The sequence below is a fragment of the Choloepus didactylus genome, chromosome 9 (assembly GCF_015220235.1).
Source record: "Choloepus didactylus isolate mChoDid1 chromosome 9, mChoDid1.pri, whole genome shotgun sequence".
In the NCBI taxonomy this organism is placed as follows: Eukaryota; Metazoa; Chordata; class Mammalia; order Pilosa; family Megalonychidae; genus Choloepus; species Choloepus didactylus.
In genome coordinates this window covers 124,368,882-124,386,409 of record NC_051315.1, presented here as the reverse complement: position 1 = coordinate 124,386,409, position 17,528 = coordinate 124,368,882, and the positions used below count along the sequence as shown (strand labels likewise).

General features: G+C 42.2%; 1 protein-coding gene across 7 annotated transcripts in view; it reads right to left on the bottom strand.

Annotated features, from left to right (window-relative positions):
• ARMC9 (armadillo repeat containing 9) overlaps positions 1 to 17,528 on the bottom strand; it is a 172,145-nt gene that overhangs the window by 45,561 nt on the left and 109,056 nt on the right. For all 7 annotated transcript variants that reach the window (XR_005218790.1, XR_005218791.1, XM_037849509.1 and 4 more), the window contains one exon: positions 15,962 to 16,017. Coding sequence is in view for 5 of the 7 variants with exons in the window: in XM_037849509.1 (XP_037705437.1) it covers positions 15,962 to 16,017 (56 nt within the window). In the remaining 2 variants the exon portion in view is untranslated. The remainder of the gene's footprint in view (positions 1 to 15,961; positions 16,018 to 17,528) is intronic.

Here is a 17,528-nt window from a genome sequence, read left to right as displayed (position 1 = left end):
AGCACAGGCAGCTTGAATTCTGAAGGGAAAGGACACAGACTACACACTACTTTTTAATCCAGTAATCTTCTTAGACATCGACACAAAGCATTTCATCTCTGGATGCCAAGTGATGGTAATTTGATTGGACAGGTAGGAACACATTTATTAAACAAAAATTCTAAAATAAAAAAAACCATAAAATGCACTTAAGTAGTAAGATTTTACTGAATAGGTAAAAATTAGAAATATACACGCCTCACTACATAAAACTATTAATTCAAGAATCTGCGATAATAGGAAAAAACCACCCATTGCTTTGATACAATTTTAAAAAAATTAGATAAGAAAAAAAGTTTACTGTACTACAGTGGTTGGCTTTTCTGGAAAACAGTTTGCTAACGCCTAAATGAGGTTTCTGGGTGTTTTGAACCATCTGATGTCTGTTACCATGAAAACCACAGTGGAAATGAGACCATCAGCCATGAGTCAGCCTCTCGGCTGGTTCACCCCAGCCATCGTCTGGGAGCTGTGTTACAGAAATAAATGAATTTAGAAGCTGAAAAGGCACCAGGAAAAAAAAAAAAAAAAAGCAGAACCCCTAATTGGGAAACACTGGTTTCTTTATTGACTTGGTTAAATAATGGAAAGGCCCTGCAAGTAATACAGACATAAAACAGACGTTTAAAAGGGCATTAAAAGTTATGTGCTCCAGCAGGCCAGCAGGCAGGGGGCCGTCAGGTGGCCGTGGAAAGCGGCCTGCTGTTTTGGCTTCAGGTGGGTCAACAATCCCCAGGGCTATGTGTGACGGCAGCCAGAGGGGGCCACGGTCCCTAGGCTCAACGAGACCCCTCTGCCTGCCGAGGCCTGGTCCCTGGAGGCAGCCCAGTCAGGAACTGCCTGGCTTTCTGCCCCATCACTGTCGATCCAGCCAGGTAATCTTCTGTCCCCCCATCGAAAATCAAGTTTCACCCTACACGCTATCTGTTCCCCACCTGCAGGTCTGTTTCCTCGTTCTTGTTAACGGTATCACCATTTTCCCAGCAACCTGGGGTCCAAACTCAGCCGCCTGCAGGTCCTCAGCCATGGGTGCTGGTACCGATTCTTGCTGGTTCTCCTGCCGGGACTCACCCAGGCGAACACCTCCTTGCCACCCCCCAGGCGCAGGCGGCCCTCCCGGCTGGAGGGCAGGCCCAGGACGGCTGGGTTTAAGTTCTTTCCCACCAATTCCTGCCTGTGCGTGTTATGGGTCACGGTGTGTCTTTTTTCTCCACAAAAAGGTAAGTTCAAGTCTTACCCTCCCAAGAATGTGACCCAATTTGGAAATCTGAAGACGTGATATGTTAAGATGAGGCCAAACTGGCTTAGGGCCCCCCCTGCTATGACTGGGGTCCCGATGGGAAGGGCAGAGCTGCACACAGACAGGCAGAGGGGAGGCGGCTGTGTGACATGGAGGCGCATGCAGCTGCAGGAAGCGGAGCAGCAAGGCTTGCCAGAAAGCAGCACTGGGAGAGGCAGGGAGCGGGCCCTTGACTTCCGACTTCGCAGGCCCTGCTGACACCTTGACTTCCGACTTCTAGCCTTCAGAACCATGAGACAATAGATTTATATTTTTTCAGCCATCCAGTTCTTGGCACTTTGTTAGGGTAGCCTGGGGAAACTGAAACCATGTGACCTTAAGCAAGTTTCTGATCCATGCTACACTTTGGTTTTCTCATCCATGAAATGGGGCTAATAATAGTTCCTACTCGGAGGAATTGTGAGGACTAAACAAAAGCACACTTGGCCCCCACATGCACACAGGGGGCCCTTGGAAAATACCAGCTACCATTTATCAAGGGCTTATAATGCCCCAGGCACTGAGCCAAGCACTTTGCTGTGGATTACCCCTTAGATTGCCTTAACAAACAGGGAAGTTGTAAAAGCAGCTAATTCAGTTCTACTGCAGGAGCCTCAAGTTTCTTTGAGTACTGCTGTTTACACCTAAGGGCCATGGGCTGGGAAAATGCATCCGAAGAGGGAGTCTGATTAAAGTGTGTATCAAAACCAATGATGTGAAATTATTTTCTTTTACAGAAAAAAGCCCAGTTTTCTTTGGTGATGGAAGGGGAATGGCAGCACAGTGCTGTGCGTGTAATTAATGGCATTGAATCGTACAGTTAAATGTACTCAAAATAACACATTTTATATGTTACTACAATAAAGTTAAAAGAAAAATGAAGAGACATGGTGTTCTAGTTTGCTAATGCTGCCAGAATGCAAAACACCAGAAATGAATTGGCTTTTATAAAAGGGGGTTTATTTGGTTACACAGCTACAGTCTTAAGGCCATAAAGTGTCCAAGGTAACACCTCAGCAATTGGGTGCCTTCACTGGAGGATGGCCAATGGTGTCCGGAAAACCTCTGTTAGCTGGGAAGGCATGTGGTTGGCGTCTACTCCAAAGTTCTGGTTTCAAAATGGCTTTCTCCCAGGATGTTCCTCTCTAGGCTGCAGTTCCTCAAATATGTCACTCTTAGTTGCTTTTGGAGTGTTTTTCCTCTCTTAGCTTCTCTGCAGCAAAAGTCTGCTTTCAATAGCCGTCCTCCAACCCTTTTTAGGTTCCAAAGAATTGGGGTAGCTGGTGGTGGATGCCTGAGACTATCAAACTACAACCCAGAACCCATGAATCTCGAAGACAGTTGTATAAAAATGTAGCTTATGAGGGGTGACAATGGGATTGGGAAAGCCATAAGGACCACACTCCACTTTATCTAGTTTATGGATGGATGAGTAGAAAAATAGGGGAAGGAAACAAACAGACAAAGGTACCCAGTGTTCTTTTTTACTTCAATTGCTCTTTTTCACTCTAATTATTATTCTTGTTATTTTTGTGTGTGTGCTAATGAAGGTGTCAGGGATTGATTTAGGTGATGAATGTACAACTATGTAATGGTACTGTGAACAATCGAAAGTACGATTTGTTTTGTATGACTGTGTGGTATGTGAATATATCTCAATAAAATGAAGATTAAAAAAAAAATAGCCATCCTCAAACTGTCTCTCATCTGTAGCTCCTGTGCATTCGTCAAAGAGTCCCTCTGGGCTGTGGCAAGCTCGCTCCTTCTGTCTGATCTTATACAGTGTGCCAGTGTCCTAGTTTGCTAATGCTGCAGAATGCAAAACACCAGAGATGGATAGGCTTTTACAAAACGTGGGTTTATTTCGCCACACAGTTACAGTCTTAAGGCCACAAAGCTTCCAAGCTAACACCTCAGCAATCGGGTACCTTCACCGGAGGATGGCCAATGGCATCCAGAAAACCTCCGTTAGCTGGGAAGGCAGCTGGCATCTGCTCCAAAGCTCCGGCCTCAAAACGGCTTTCTCCCAGGACGTTCCTCTCTAGCAAGCTTACTCCTCTTCAAAACATCACTCCCAGCTACACTCCATTCCCTCTCTTTGAGTCAGCTCATTTACATAGCTCCACCAATCAAGGCCCACCCCGAATGGGTGGGGCCACGCCTCCATGGGAACAACTCATCAGAATCATCACCCACAGCTGGGTGGGGCACATTCCAAGCAAATCCAACCAGCACCAAAAACGTCTGTCCCACAAGACCACAAAGATAATGGCATTTGGGGGACACAATACTTTCAAACTGGCACAGCCAGTAATTTAATTCAGACCCACCCAATGGGCAGGCCAACACCTCCATGGAAATTATCCAATCAGAGTCATCACCCACAGTTGGGTGGGGCGCATCTCCATGGAAACACTCAAAGAATTTCAATCTAATTAACACTGATAGGTCTGCCCACACAAGATTACATCAAAGATAATGGCATTTGGGGGGACATAATACATTCAAACTGGCACACATGGTTTTCTGCTTTCCACGTTGATGCTTTAGGAAGTATGGCTTAGGAAAAAAGTCCACCCTTCCTATGTTGGCCACATGCGGTGGTCACTGGCTCTGACTCCCCAGCCGACGGGGGCCAACGGCAGACCTCACACTCCTTCCTGCACCCAAGAAGCATCGCTTCCTCAGGAGAACCTGTGCCTGTGCCCCGGGGCAGGGTGGAATGGCTGGGGGCAGAAGAACTTATAAGACAGAAAAAGAAAGCTTTGAACTCCTACGCCCTTCTGCTGGGACACCCTTCCTCCAAGATATTCACACAGTCACTCCCTCACCTCCTTCTCTTCACTCAAATGTGATCTCTGTTTTAGTTTCCTGCTGCCAAAGCAAATTCCATGCAATGGCTTGGCTTAAACAATGAGAATTTATCGGCTCACAATTTTGATAAAGGAAGTTGAAATCAAGGCGTCATCAAGGTGATGCTTTCTTCCCAAAGACTGGTGCTCTGGGGCCAGCTGCCAGCGATCCTTGGCCCTGGGCTCCTGTCACATTGCAATGCACATGGCGGCCTCTCTGGTCTCTTCTGGGTTCTGATGGCCTTCAGCTTCTTGCTTCCCGTGGTTTTCTATTTGTCTATCTGAGTTGCATTCTGCTTAGGAAGGACTCCAGAAATAGGATTAAGACCCATCCTGACTGAATTGGGCCACACTGTAACTGAAGTAGCCTCATCGAAAGTCCCACAGGAATGAATTAAGCTTAAGAAAGTGTTTTTCTGGGGGTACATAGCTCCCTCCACAGTGGGGCTTTTCATGACCAACCAATTTAAAACTGCAAGCCAGTTCCCCACCACACCTTCCCAACTCCCTTACCTGTTTTACGTTTATTCATTACACCTAGACAGCCCCCGAGGAACCCCATCTCCTTGTGTTCAAAGCATTGTGCAGTTCCGTGTCCTCCCCCAGCCCCCCAAGAGAATGAGGCAGAAGTGATGGAGTGTTACTTCGTGGATTAGGTTATAAAAGACACTGTGGCTTCTGTCTTGCTCACCTCCTCTCTTGGATCACTCCCTCTGGGGGAGGCCAGCTGCTATGCTGTGAGCAGCCCCATGGAGAGGCCCACGTGGCATGGAACTAGGGCCTCCTGCCAACAACTTCAGGAGCGAATTGTCTTGGAAGTGGATCCTCCAGCCCCAGTCAAGCCTTCAGGTGGTGGCAGCCGTGCGGACAGCTTGCTGCAACCTCATGGGAGACCCTGAGCCAGAGCCACCCACTAAGCTGCTCCCAGATCTCCACCCTCAGACACTGTGTGAGATGATAAATGTTTGCTGATTTAAGCCACTCCATTCTGGGGTAATTTGTTATGCAGTGATAGATAACAAATACAAGACTGTATAAGTTAGGTATTTTTATTATCTTCCTTGCTCCCTTTCCCCCACAACAATGGAAGTACCATGAGGGCAGGGATTTTTGTCTGTTCTGCTCATTGACCTATCTCAGGTGCCTAGGACAGTGCCCGGAGGATAGCAAGTGCTCAATAAATATCAGTGGCCTGAATGGACATAATGAGTAAAAAGCAAAGAAAAATGGAAAGTTACTAAAGACAAAGGCCGAAATCAATGCAACAGAAAACAAAGAATAGAAGACTAAATACATCCAACAGTTGATTCTTTGAAAACATCAAAAAAAGAGACCAATCCTTTTGTGCCTCACTAGGGAAAAGGAAGGCAACCAAAAGTATATGAGGTTAAAATGAGAAAAGAGACAAACCACAGATATGGAAAGTTTAAGGAACCATAAGAATACCACACATAACTCTACAGCTTAAGAGAGAGAGAGGCAAGTTGCTACTATATTCAGTGTCAACTATTCAGCTTCTTCATGCTCTGGCCTCTATACTTATTAAAGAGCCTTACCTCTCTCTGCCCCTACCTCTCACTTCCCCAGTTTGACCAGACTCCTCCTGGTCCCACATTAGTGCCCACCTCTGTACTTCCATGGGTCCTCCTTCCCACCCTGTGTTCTCCCTCCTTTCCCTCCCTTCCTGCCCTCCTCCCTCCTTTTCCCCTGCTTCTCGCCTTCCTACCCACTTTCCATCCCTTCTAGCTTTTGTTGATCTCAATATCCTCTGGAAGCCTGCAGTACTTTAAGTATTCTCCCACAATCTAACATGTAACATTGTTTGCTCCTCTTTATAACGTGTGTTCCTTTTGTCACTCCAACTAAATTGTCGCCTATGTCAGAGGAGAGATCAAGGCTTTTATGCACCTTCTATAATGCTGTATTATCTGGGTACAATGCTGAGCACACTGTAAGTTCCTAATCAATACTTGCTGATTAAACTTTCTGTTTGCACATGGAAAAAAAAAGAGAGAGAGAGAGAGAGGAAAAAAGAGACAAAAACTAGAGGAAATGGATGATTTCCTGGCAAAATACTTAATAGTCCAATTAATCTGATCGATAGAAAGCTTTGATACACCAATTAACCATAGATGAAACTGGAAAGACCCACTGCTGAAAAAGGCTTCAAGGTTAGATGATTCATAGTGATGTTCTAACTCTATCCTAAAAAAAACAACAACAAAACTAATTCTGATCCCTAGGGAAAGATGAAAAACTTCCTAATTTATTTTATGACATCAGAATAAATTTTAACACCAATACTCATAAAGATGGAGGGGGCGGGTCTTTGAAGTCTAAACTATTTTCACAGTAATATATTACTACATAGTACATGTAATATATATGTTTGATATAATTTATAAAACAGAAAATAATATATTATATATTATAATTATTTTAAAAACAATATGTGCCTTTTTTGCTCTCATTCTCTTTCAAGTACACAGAGGCGTTTTTAGAAGTTGCATAACATGATGACATCATTCTGATGGCTGAGAGAATGTAAGCCTGGATATTCTCGTGTTTTCCAGAAATTTTTAAGGTAATAAGTTTAGAGAGTAAATATGTACATTTTCAGAGGTTAATTCAGTTTGTTCTCAGTGTTTCTATAGCCCTCTTACTAGCTATCTTTGGTTATATCTGCTACAGCTGATGTAACCTCATTATTGCCCAATAAATTGTTATTTTGAAATCCTCAAGCTTTCCTTGCTTCTTCCATGTGGAAACACAATTAGAAGTTAACTACACTTGGTGTTTTATTTTATAATAATATTTTAACAATTTTTCAAAAACTTCCCCAATTAAAAAAATTTTCTTTGACTATTATTGTAACTGTGGCCCATGGCATCATTTGGGTTTGTTCTGCAGCTACCTGTTGAGTTGTGGTTTGAAAGCTGTTGCCTTTTTGTGTATATGTTATGTTTCACAAAAAGGAAATAACTGAAACTGCGGTACTGTAATGCATAACAACGTTGGAGATTTCCTATATAACTACTTATTAAATTATACTTTGAAAGATAAAAAAAATTATTCTAAAATAAAAGAAAATGTTTTTATAATATCTTTTTCTTATATTTTTAAGGACAGATCATTGGTCTACAAAAAAGAGCTAGTGGACCAATTTTCTCAACACATAGCTGTACTGTCTGTATGGAAAGATGCTGAAAAAGATGACACTGACTGATCAGAGAGTCCTATGACCCTCCTCTAGAAGTCTCTGTACTCTCTTTTCTGTAAATCTAAAATTATTCCCTTCCCATGACAAAATTATCGGGGGAAAAAAAAAGGAACAAAAAGAACAAAGCTACTGAAGACCTCAGAGGGCAAGTGAACATATCGCTTTGCCTGGAGAAACATCCACAATAGCCTCGCACGGCTGGTATTGCTGAATGCCTGCTGGATGGGAAGTTAGCAAAAGAAATTCCAGCAGTGTCACTTTCTAATGTTAGAGCAGCTGGCCAAATTAGAGTTTTAGCTGCAAACATGAACACTGAGTTAATACTTTGTTGGCAGAACATGCCTGGACTTGCTATTTTGCTTGTATTTGTCCCGTTTCAGCAGTAATTAATCATCAAAGATCTTTTGTGTGAATGCTTGACAACAAAACACAGGTAGTGCTGGCTGAAATAGTTAAAGTGCTGAATATTTTTACCGGCTTTCATGGTTCATCCTGGAACAACTATATTGGCATTTGCACTGATGATGGGAAAACCCCTGGTGCCTTAGCACAAATCAAGGCAGTCGCTGTGTTCTTGACTGCTACTAGATGGATGGATAGACAGATAGACAGAGCTTCATTTAAGAATGCTCTTGATGAAGCAGCAGAAATTATTAGTTTTATTAAATCCAGACCTTTGAGGCTTGCCTTTTTAAGATTCCGTGTGAGAAAAAGGAAAGTACAGATAAAGCACTTCTGCTCTATACCAAATTATGATGGGGGTCTTGGGGGAAAAACACTGGTGAGATTGAGTTGCAAGCTGAACCAGCCACTTTTTTCAAGGAACACCATGTTTACTTGAAAGACTGAGAGACAAACTATGGATTTTCAGACCCAGGTGTTTGGCAGGCAATTTTTTGAAAAATAATGAAGTGAGCCTGTTGCTTCAAGGAAGATAACTGACAGTACTGTTGTCAATAATACAATTTGAGCTTTCAAGAGTAAGTGAGATTTTGAAAAATTGTATCTGCCATTGTGAGCTTGATAGCTTCCCAGTACCTAAAGACTTTTCTGATGAGGTCAGTGGTGATATTTTTGATATGGTACTATATAACGAAATGTATTAACATTTGGAAGAACTGCAAAACTTGGTAAACCAATATTTTCCAAGTGACCCATGCGTGATAATACAAAATCATGTATGGGTAAAAGAACTACTAAAAATGAAAAATAGGTGGTATGCCGGCAAGAATTGTAAGGAAAGAACTTCATATCTACTCATCTGTAAAAGCAGTGAGAACACTGGCAAAAACCATCAAAATCAACCTTTTTTTTAGAACTCTGGCAATTAACCAAAAGCTTGCAACAATCTGAGGAACATTTATTCAAGACAAATGGCTAACTCTCAGTAAGAGCAGGGAATATTGTGGCATTTTTTATCTCTTTCTCCCTGGCTCCACGGTAGCCTTGGAAACCAACAGCCCCACAACCACAGTGAAAACCAGCAGACTCACAGTCGCTGGAGGGAACGGAACAGGTTTGGGGTTCCCGCAAAGCATCATTCCTAGAGAACTGTCATTATTTGACTTGTCTGGCAACTCCCTGGAAACCCTCACTAACAGGGCTTGCCTTTATTTGACCTGAGAGCTTGCTCAGGATCAACAGCCTTTTCCTGGGTGTGCATTTGTCAATAACATACTCAAACAACCAAAGAGTCAAAGAAAAAATTACAAGGGAAATTAGAAAATACTTTGAGATTAGTGAAAGCAAAAACACAACATACCATTATGGGATGCAGAAAAAGCAGCGCTCAGAGGGAAATTTATAGCTGTAAATGCCCACATTAGAAAAGAAGAAAGATTTCTAATCAATGACCCAACTTCACGCCTGAAGGAACTAGAAAAAGAAGGGCAAACAAAACCCAAAGCTAGCAGAAGGAAGGAATTAATAAAGATTAGAGTAGAGATAAACAAAACGGAGAACAGAAAAACAATAGAGAAATCAACAAAATCAAAGTTGGTTCTTTGAAAAGGTCAACAGAATTGACCAACTTTTAAGTTGACTGACCAAGAGAAAAAGAGAAAAGACTCAAATTACTAAAATCAGGAATAAAAGATGGGCCATCACTACCAAGCTTACAGAAATAACAAGGATTATAAGGGACAACTAAGAATAACTATATGCCAACAAATTAGATAATTTAGATGAACTGGACAAATTCCTAGAAAGACACAAAATACTAGCAAATTGAATACAGCAACATATGGAAAGGATTATACCTCATGATGAAGTGGGATTTATCCCAAGTGCAAAGGTAGTTTAATATAGAAAAGTCAATGAAATATACCACATTAATAGAATGGAGGAAAAAATCCACACAATCATCCCAATCGATGCAGAAAAAGCATTCAACAAAATCCCACACTATTTCATGATTAAAAAAAATTAAAAAAACTAGGAACAGAAGTAAACTTCCTCAACCTGATAATGAGCATCCACAAACAATTGAGGGCTAACATTATACTAGATAGAGAAAGACTGAAAATTTTCAAGAATAAGACAAGGATGTCTGCTCTCATCAGTTCTATTCAACACTGAACTGGAGCAATCTTGCCAGGGCAATTAGGCAAGAAAAAGAAATAAAAGGCATCCAAATTCAAAAGGTAGAAGTAAAACTGTCTCTATTAGATGATATACTCTTGCATGTAGAAAATCCTAAGGAATACACCAAACAAACAAACAAACAAACAAAAACTATCAGAACTAATAAACTGAGTTTGGCCAAGTTTCAGAATACAAGATCAGCACACAAAAATCTACTGTATTTCTATACACCTACAATGATCAATCAGAAGGCCAAAAATGAAATTAGCTGGAATTTTATTAACAGAATAAAAAGGAATTGTTGATATAGATTCTGATTCCACACTGCAATTAACCTTTAATAAACTATCACTTGACCAGGGTTGAAGTAGTAACAAAGAATAGCTCTAACTATCTGAAAAGTCTGTTAAAATACTCCACTCCCTTCCAAATACTTAAATGTCTGAGGCTGGATTTGCTTTATATCCTTCCGTCAAAACAACACACTGCAACAGATGAAACACAGAGGCAGATTTGAGAATCCAACTGTCTTCTTCTAATCCAGACATTAAAGAGATTTTCAAAAATAAAACACAGTGCTACTCTTCTTCATAAATTTTTTTGGAAAAGAATTCTTTTTCATAAAAATATCTTATTTGTATTAAAATGTGATGGGTTTATTACTGTCATTTAAAAATTAATTAATATATATCAACATTTATTTTAACATCTTATCACTTTTAAGTCCTAATTTGGTAAATACTGATATATCCAATACATGTAAACCAAAGCTTTCTGGGGTCTTCAGTAAATTTTTGAGTGTAAAACGTTCTTATAACAGCAAATTGAAAACAGTTGCTTCAAACCTTATATAAACATCCCATATATTTTCTTTTTATCTATAAAATATTTAATAATTAATATTTAAATGAAAAAATAAAAATCTTGAAAGAAAATTTAGAAGATTACAGGTATAATTTAGGGTTAGGGGAAAACTTCATCAGGCAGAAAATCTAGTAGCTTTAAAAAGAAAAGCCATTACATTTATTTTTTAAAAAAATTTGAAGGATTTGCAGCTAAGTCAATAAATAAAATATATATCTTAAAATATTTGTAATGAAGGTGAAAAAGGCACAATATCTGTAATATAGAGATTTCCTACAAACTGACATGGAATAATAAACACAAATAAAAAAAAAAGACAAAAGATGTGAATAAGAAATTTACAGTCTAGCAAATAGAAACATCCAATAAGCATAAAAGATGCTCAAACTCACTAGTTGTCAGGGAAATGCAAAGTAAAATAACAATAAGATAGCACTTTACCACCATTATATTGGCAAAAAATAAAAAGGGCAATAACATTTATTGCTGGTGGAGATGGGGAGAAACCGAGATCGTTGCAGTCTCTTTGAAAAGCAATCTGGAGAAATCCATCACAATTAAAAACACATACATGCTTTGATCCAGCAATGCAGCAGAATCCAATGCATGTAAATCAAAGCACCAGTAAATGAAGATCTACTTACAAAGATGTTTCGTGTAGCATAGTTTAAAGCAGCAAAAATCTGGAAAATTGTATAGCCATGGCATTAAAAAGAATTTTCTATACTGGCTGACTTAGAAGGATTTCCAAAAAGCATTAACAAGAGAAAAAGGCAACATAGAGTGTGTATGTGTGTGTGCCTATGTATGTCTATATCTATATAATATGTTATCCCATTTCATCAAATGAGTATTGACAAAAAGCATAGATGAATATATCCTTATAAAATTTGATGAGAATGCAGTAGAGTATGGAAGGTTAACTTGGGTTTCTGCATGGCAGTGCCTGAGGGGGAGGGGAGAGGCACAGCATAAGGGTTCGGCCTGTGCTGTCGTCCCAGAAGGTAGCTCCTCTGCTTTCCCACCTGCAGCCTCCTCTGCAGCCATCCATCCCAGTTACTTTCACCCTGGGCCGGGCAAAGTTCTGCTTGAGACGGCCATCGTCCAGTGTTCCCTGATCACTTTGAATTTCCGCAGCACTTTTCAGTTCCATCCCATTTAGGAATCTGTAATTACATCCTATTTTCTGTTTGCTGGCTGTGGTGTTTTTATATATGGCTCACGACAGGCAACACAGTGCAGTGGTTAGGAGCACGGACTGTGAGTGAGACCACCTGGGCTAGAATCCAACCCCACTACTCACTATTAGATGTGACAGCTTGGCAAGGGGCCCATTTTCTCAGTTTCCTCATCTATAGATGAGACAGGAAATCTGCGAGAACTCATCACAGGGTCTCTGGGAGGGAAGGCGTGTAGAGCTGTGTCTGGCATGTGGCGATGCTACACAAGTGTGAGCTGCCTTACCACGATCACTCTCTCTATCTAGATTCTGAACTCTGGGAGGGACAGAAACCACAGACACTCTTTTAGATTTCTTTTGCAACCCTTCCCCATTATTTCCTAGAATAATGCTATTCAAGGCACTGAGAGTTATTGAATAAACAAATGAAGGACTTCCATGTTTGAGATATTTGTATAGAATGAAGTTGCTGAGCATGTGATAGTCACCTACATGGCAACCTGCAAGTAAATGTCCATGGCTGACCTTATGTGGCATTTAAATCTATTCTGCCTTGAAACTGGTCTTCTAGAACAGCACAGGAAGGCCCTTCCTCTCCACTTACAAAGCCCCTTGTGAGCTGGACACAAGGAAACTTGCCATAATATGTGAAAAGAACCGCCAGCCATTGGGGTGAGAATATTGGAATCAGGGCTCCTGAACCTTGGGGATTACCACTGGCCCTTGTGAAACATATCACACATGTTTAATGTGAAAATAAATGGTATTAGTACATTTTTTTTTCAAAGCACTGGATGAGATGCGTTTGAACCCGTAAACAGCAGTCCCCACCTGCCCACTCTGTTGTGTGCTGTCCAAGCTTAACTAATGATAGTTTCGTTCCTCTGCAGGTTTGAGTGAGCCTGAGGCTTCCTGAACCAAGAGACTAAAATGCCTGTCCTTCTGCCCTGGGCCCCTACTGTCAGCCTCTTTACATGCTTATGTCTCCCCCATCTTCAAGTGGACAAACAAAACCAAAACACTCCCTTGAGCACCATCCTAGCTCTCTTTTCTTGCTCTTGGCCAAGTTTGTGGGAAGAGCCAAGTGTATGTAGCTTCATTTTCTCACTTCCCACTTGCCCCTCAACCCACTCCAGTTGGGCTTCTGCCCTGTCAGTCAACAACAACATGCATGTCACTGAATCCGCTACCCTTTCCATTTTTAGAAATTAGAGAGGAAAACGAGGTTTTGCACGTGGGGCTTCTCCTGGGAGTCTGCAGGGGGCAGGACCCCTGGCTGTAGTCACAAGGGTGCAGATTTTAGCTTGATGAAGGCAAAGAGAGCCCAGTTTACCCCAGCCTACAGCCCTGCCCCAACAGAGCCATTTTATCTTTAGAGTCACTGATCAGCTGATTGAAAACAGTGATTTCATTATCTGTGTTTTGGGTCTAAATATTAAAATTAAAAAATAATAATATTTCACATTGCTAAGCAAGATGAGGGATGACTCTGATGCTGAGAAAATAAATTTGCTGTCTGCTTGGGACATGCCATCCATATTCCAATGACGGTGCTACTGCTCAACTGAGTTTTGGAAATAGTCTTTTCGTCTAAGCACCTGCCACCCCCTGCACCCCCCTCCCAATTTTAAAAGAAAATTATCAAAGTATAGCCTGCCTGTTGTTCAGTGAAGTACACATGATCACTCTTGCCCGAGGGCAGCCCTATCTAACAGCTGCAATGTACCGTGAGGATCCTTAGGAAGGCAGAGCTCAGCATTTGCTGACCTGAGCTCATTACAAAAAAACGAGTTACATTTTGGTCCCAAATGACAGTCCTTTTTCTTGTAATTCCCCTGCTAGACTTCTTTTAGGATTCTTCTGAAAGTCTAGCTACTGCAACAAGTATTTTCAAAGTTTAAACTCTCTTAAAACAAAGATGGGTGCAGAGTAGTGAAAAGACCAGAAAATTAAAGGAAGACCTCTATATTCATTCATTTACAGTAGACTACAGTTGCTTCACAGGGAAATTTTGCAAAGTGGAATTCCTTAACCAGATAGCTGAACCACATGAATTTCTCCCTACAATACAAAAAAACAAAGGGATGACAGAGGAAGGAGGAAAAATGGATCTTGAGAGGTACTTTGGGACACAATGACATAGTTACTGGAATTAAGGAATTAAAATATTAACTCAAAATATAATTTGCCGTAGGCAAAGTGGTGGTATCTTACTAGAGTCCTGAGAAGACTGAGTTAGTGAGCTAGGCTCTATCCCAGGGGTTGGCAAACTGGCCCATAGGCCAAATCAGGTCTGTGGCCTGCTTTTGTATGGCCTGTGAGCTAAGAATGAATTTTTACATTTTTAAATGGTTGATAAAAAGATCAAAAGAATACATTTAGTGACAAGTGAAAATTATATGAAATTCCATTTTCAGCGTCCATAAGTTTTATTTACGTATTGTCTATGGCTGCTTCGTGCTGTAACTGCCTAGTTGAGCAGCTGAAATGGAGATCACGTGGCCAGCAAAGCCGAAAATATTTATTATTTGCCCCTTTACAGAAAAAGTCTGCTGACCCCTGTTTTACCGCAGATTCTATCGCCATCAACTACCGTTGTGACTTCGGCCGGGCTCCTCCCCTCTCGGATCCCCCTTAGTAATGGAGGGCCCTGGATGAGATGATGGTCAAGATCCCCGGATCAGGTCACCTACAGCTCGTCTGACAAGGCAGGAGGGAGCAAGGACGCCCACTGGTGCCACCTGCCGTCCACGAAGGAAACGGCAGCCAAGGAGGCTGCCTGCGGAGGCACAAGTCACTTCAGGGATCTCTCAGTGCTGGGGCTCTTGAATGAACTGTCTCCCCCAAACAACGACATCCAGTGAACAAAAACCTGGTTGTCACATTTTTAAACTGAGAGACTACAATTCCAAATGAAAATACCTCTCCCAATCTTCACTTTAGGAGTGAATCCTACCCCAAATGGAAGAATACATCTTCCAGCCTTCACTTCTGGAATAACTGCTCCCCACAAACAGAAGGAATGCAAATCACGTATTACCACAGTGAAACAGAGAGGACAATATAGGCTCTTTCTAGGCCTCTGAAGGAAAAGCAATGAGAAGTTTGCTATCTGAAAATCTATCTGTATTCAACGTGTCACCAAACAAGCTGATTCCCACAGCTGAGAAAAGCCAAGTCAAAAGAAAGCAAAAAACAGAGGAAAGTGTTTGATTCTGGCAGCTGTGACCCAAGCTCAGGACCCTTCACTAGAGACTCACCAGGAGTCTGCCCAATGTTTACATCCATGAGGAAGACAGGGGCAGGCTCACAGAGGGGTCAAGCCCCTTGGAAACAAGAAACTCATGAAGAAGAACTTTATCTTTCAACTTCCCATAAAATCCAAATGACACAGAAGGCTGCATCTCTGTGCTGGTGTGTAATGAACCCACTCTAGGCGTGGTGGCCTTCAAACCTGGCCACCAGCACTTCCTCCCATCCCTGTCCCCTTCTTCACTGCTCCATCCATCACGAGGGAGAGTCTATTTCCATCCCCCAGTATGGGCTGGTCTTGTGATGTGTTTTGACCAGAATGCAGCAGAAGTGATGTTCTGAGACTACTGAGCCCTGAAGAGGATTGGAAGCTTTCACTTCTTCTCTCTTGGAGTCCAGCTGCCAACCTAAAAGGAAGTCTGGGCTAGACTACTGACTGACTAGAGGCCACATGAAGAGAGGCCCTGGAGGAAAGAGGCTGGCTTGGAGGCTGAAAGCATCTGCAGGAGACCCTAAGTGAGACCCGCAGAAGAACCACCCAGCTGAGCTTCAGCCAACCCACACAACTGGGAGAAATAATGCAGCAGGAATTAAAACCTCCATCTCTGGACTAACTTTTCAAAGCAAGGAAGAGACTCAGAACAGTTTGGTGGGAATTTTTCTATGTAGTGTCACAAGCGCCTCCGACTTACCTCATCATCTTCATCTTCATCATCATCAGATTCAAGATCCCCATCTGGTAACTCTTCTAAAAAGAAACAAAATCAACAGATAACTGTGAAAACAGTGGGAGCCCTGGTCATCAGAATCCTTTAGTGACTGCAGAGACAAACACCCTAAGGAGAATTAAGTTATATAAAAATAATCATATTTTTGGTATCATTTCAGCCACATCTTGATAGTCCTCCTAAACGACTCTAAAGAAATCTCTCCATTGCTACTGGGAATACATTTATGGTAGCACGTGAAAAACTGAAAGCCAATGATTTGAGGGGAATTGGGGAGAAAGCAATAAACTAATATTTATTGTGAGATATTTTGCTAGATGCTGCCATCTGTGTTATTTCACATAAGCCTTAGAAAGATCTGGTTGACCATTAGCCCCATTTTACAGATAGCAAATGGAGGAACAGAGAGGATAAGAGACTTGCTTCCAGTCACGCTGCCAGTAAGTGGCAGAGGTGGGATTCAAAACTGGGTGTTTTTCTAAATCCCATGATTGTTCCATGAGTACACGGTGGTGGTCATAGCAGGTAGGCTTTCTGAATGCTCTTGGGGGCCCTTGCTAGATCTGAAAAAGTTTACAAGGGAGGAATAAATGAAGAAGCACAATGGAGTCAGAGAAAGAATGAGCCTCCTTCAGGTTGTTGGGGGGTATGGTAGCCCAGGCCAGGCAGAGGGGCCTTACAAAGAAGCTGGTTACTTTCTTCTCCACAAAGCCTTCCCTGATCCCCTCGCCAAGCAGCAAACTCTCCCTCTCCAGAACACACTCAGCATTTGATGAACTCTCTGATAGGGTGCACTGCTTTGGGACCAGCGAGGTTTACCTATGATGAATGACGGCTGACTTGTTTGGGTATCTCTCACTTGCTGACTGGACCGTGAGTCCTTGGGAAGAGTGCTCCCCACTTATTCATCCCTATGTCCCCACCGCATCTTCCTTATTCTCACTCATTTCTTGAGTGAGTGCCATGAAAGTAAAGAAAGCCTGCAAGAAGAGGAAAGGAAGTCAAAGTGGAAGAAGAAAGAGGGAACCACAGGCCATCTTTGAAGAGGTGGCAGACAGAGTCACCAAAATTTAACCAAACACCAAAACCGTCTCCTGCTGCTGCCGAGAAGGAAGTCAGGATGCCCTTCATCCCCGACGCTGCACCGGGAGCACCCATCCTAAAGGGAAGGGCTCCAGTGATGCTGGACTGAGGTCGGCGAGACCCTGCCTCTTTCCCCATCTGGCCAGGGTGTGGACACCTTCACTCCCGTCACGGGGCGCTGCCACCCCCATGGAGTCCTATTTGGTCAGGAAAGCTACCCTGCAGACAGCAGGCTGCTCTGTCATTCTGTGTTTTGGATGAAGCCTCGTTGTCTAATGTCTATTCCCCGCCAGTCTAGGAACAGCGCTGCTCCATTCTACCTTCAGGAGACAAGAAAGTGGCTTTCAAAATGGTACTGCTGCCGTATCCACCAAGTATAAGCCTCTTATTTCCCAATATGCAAACGCTTTTGTTTCGAATCTCGGTCATTCCATTTAGGCCACAGACT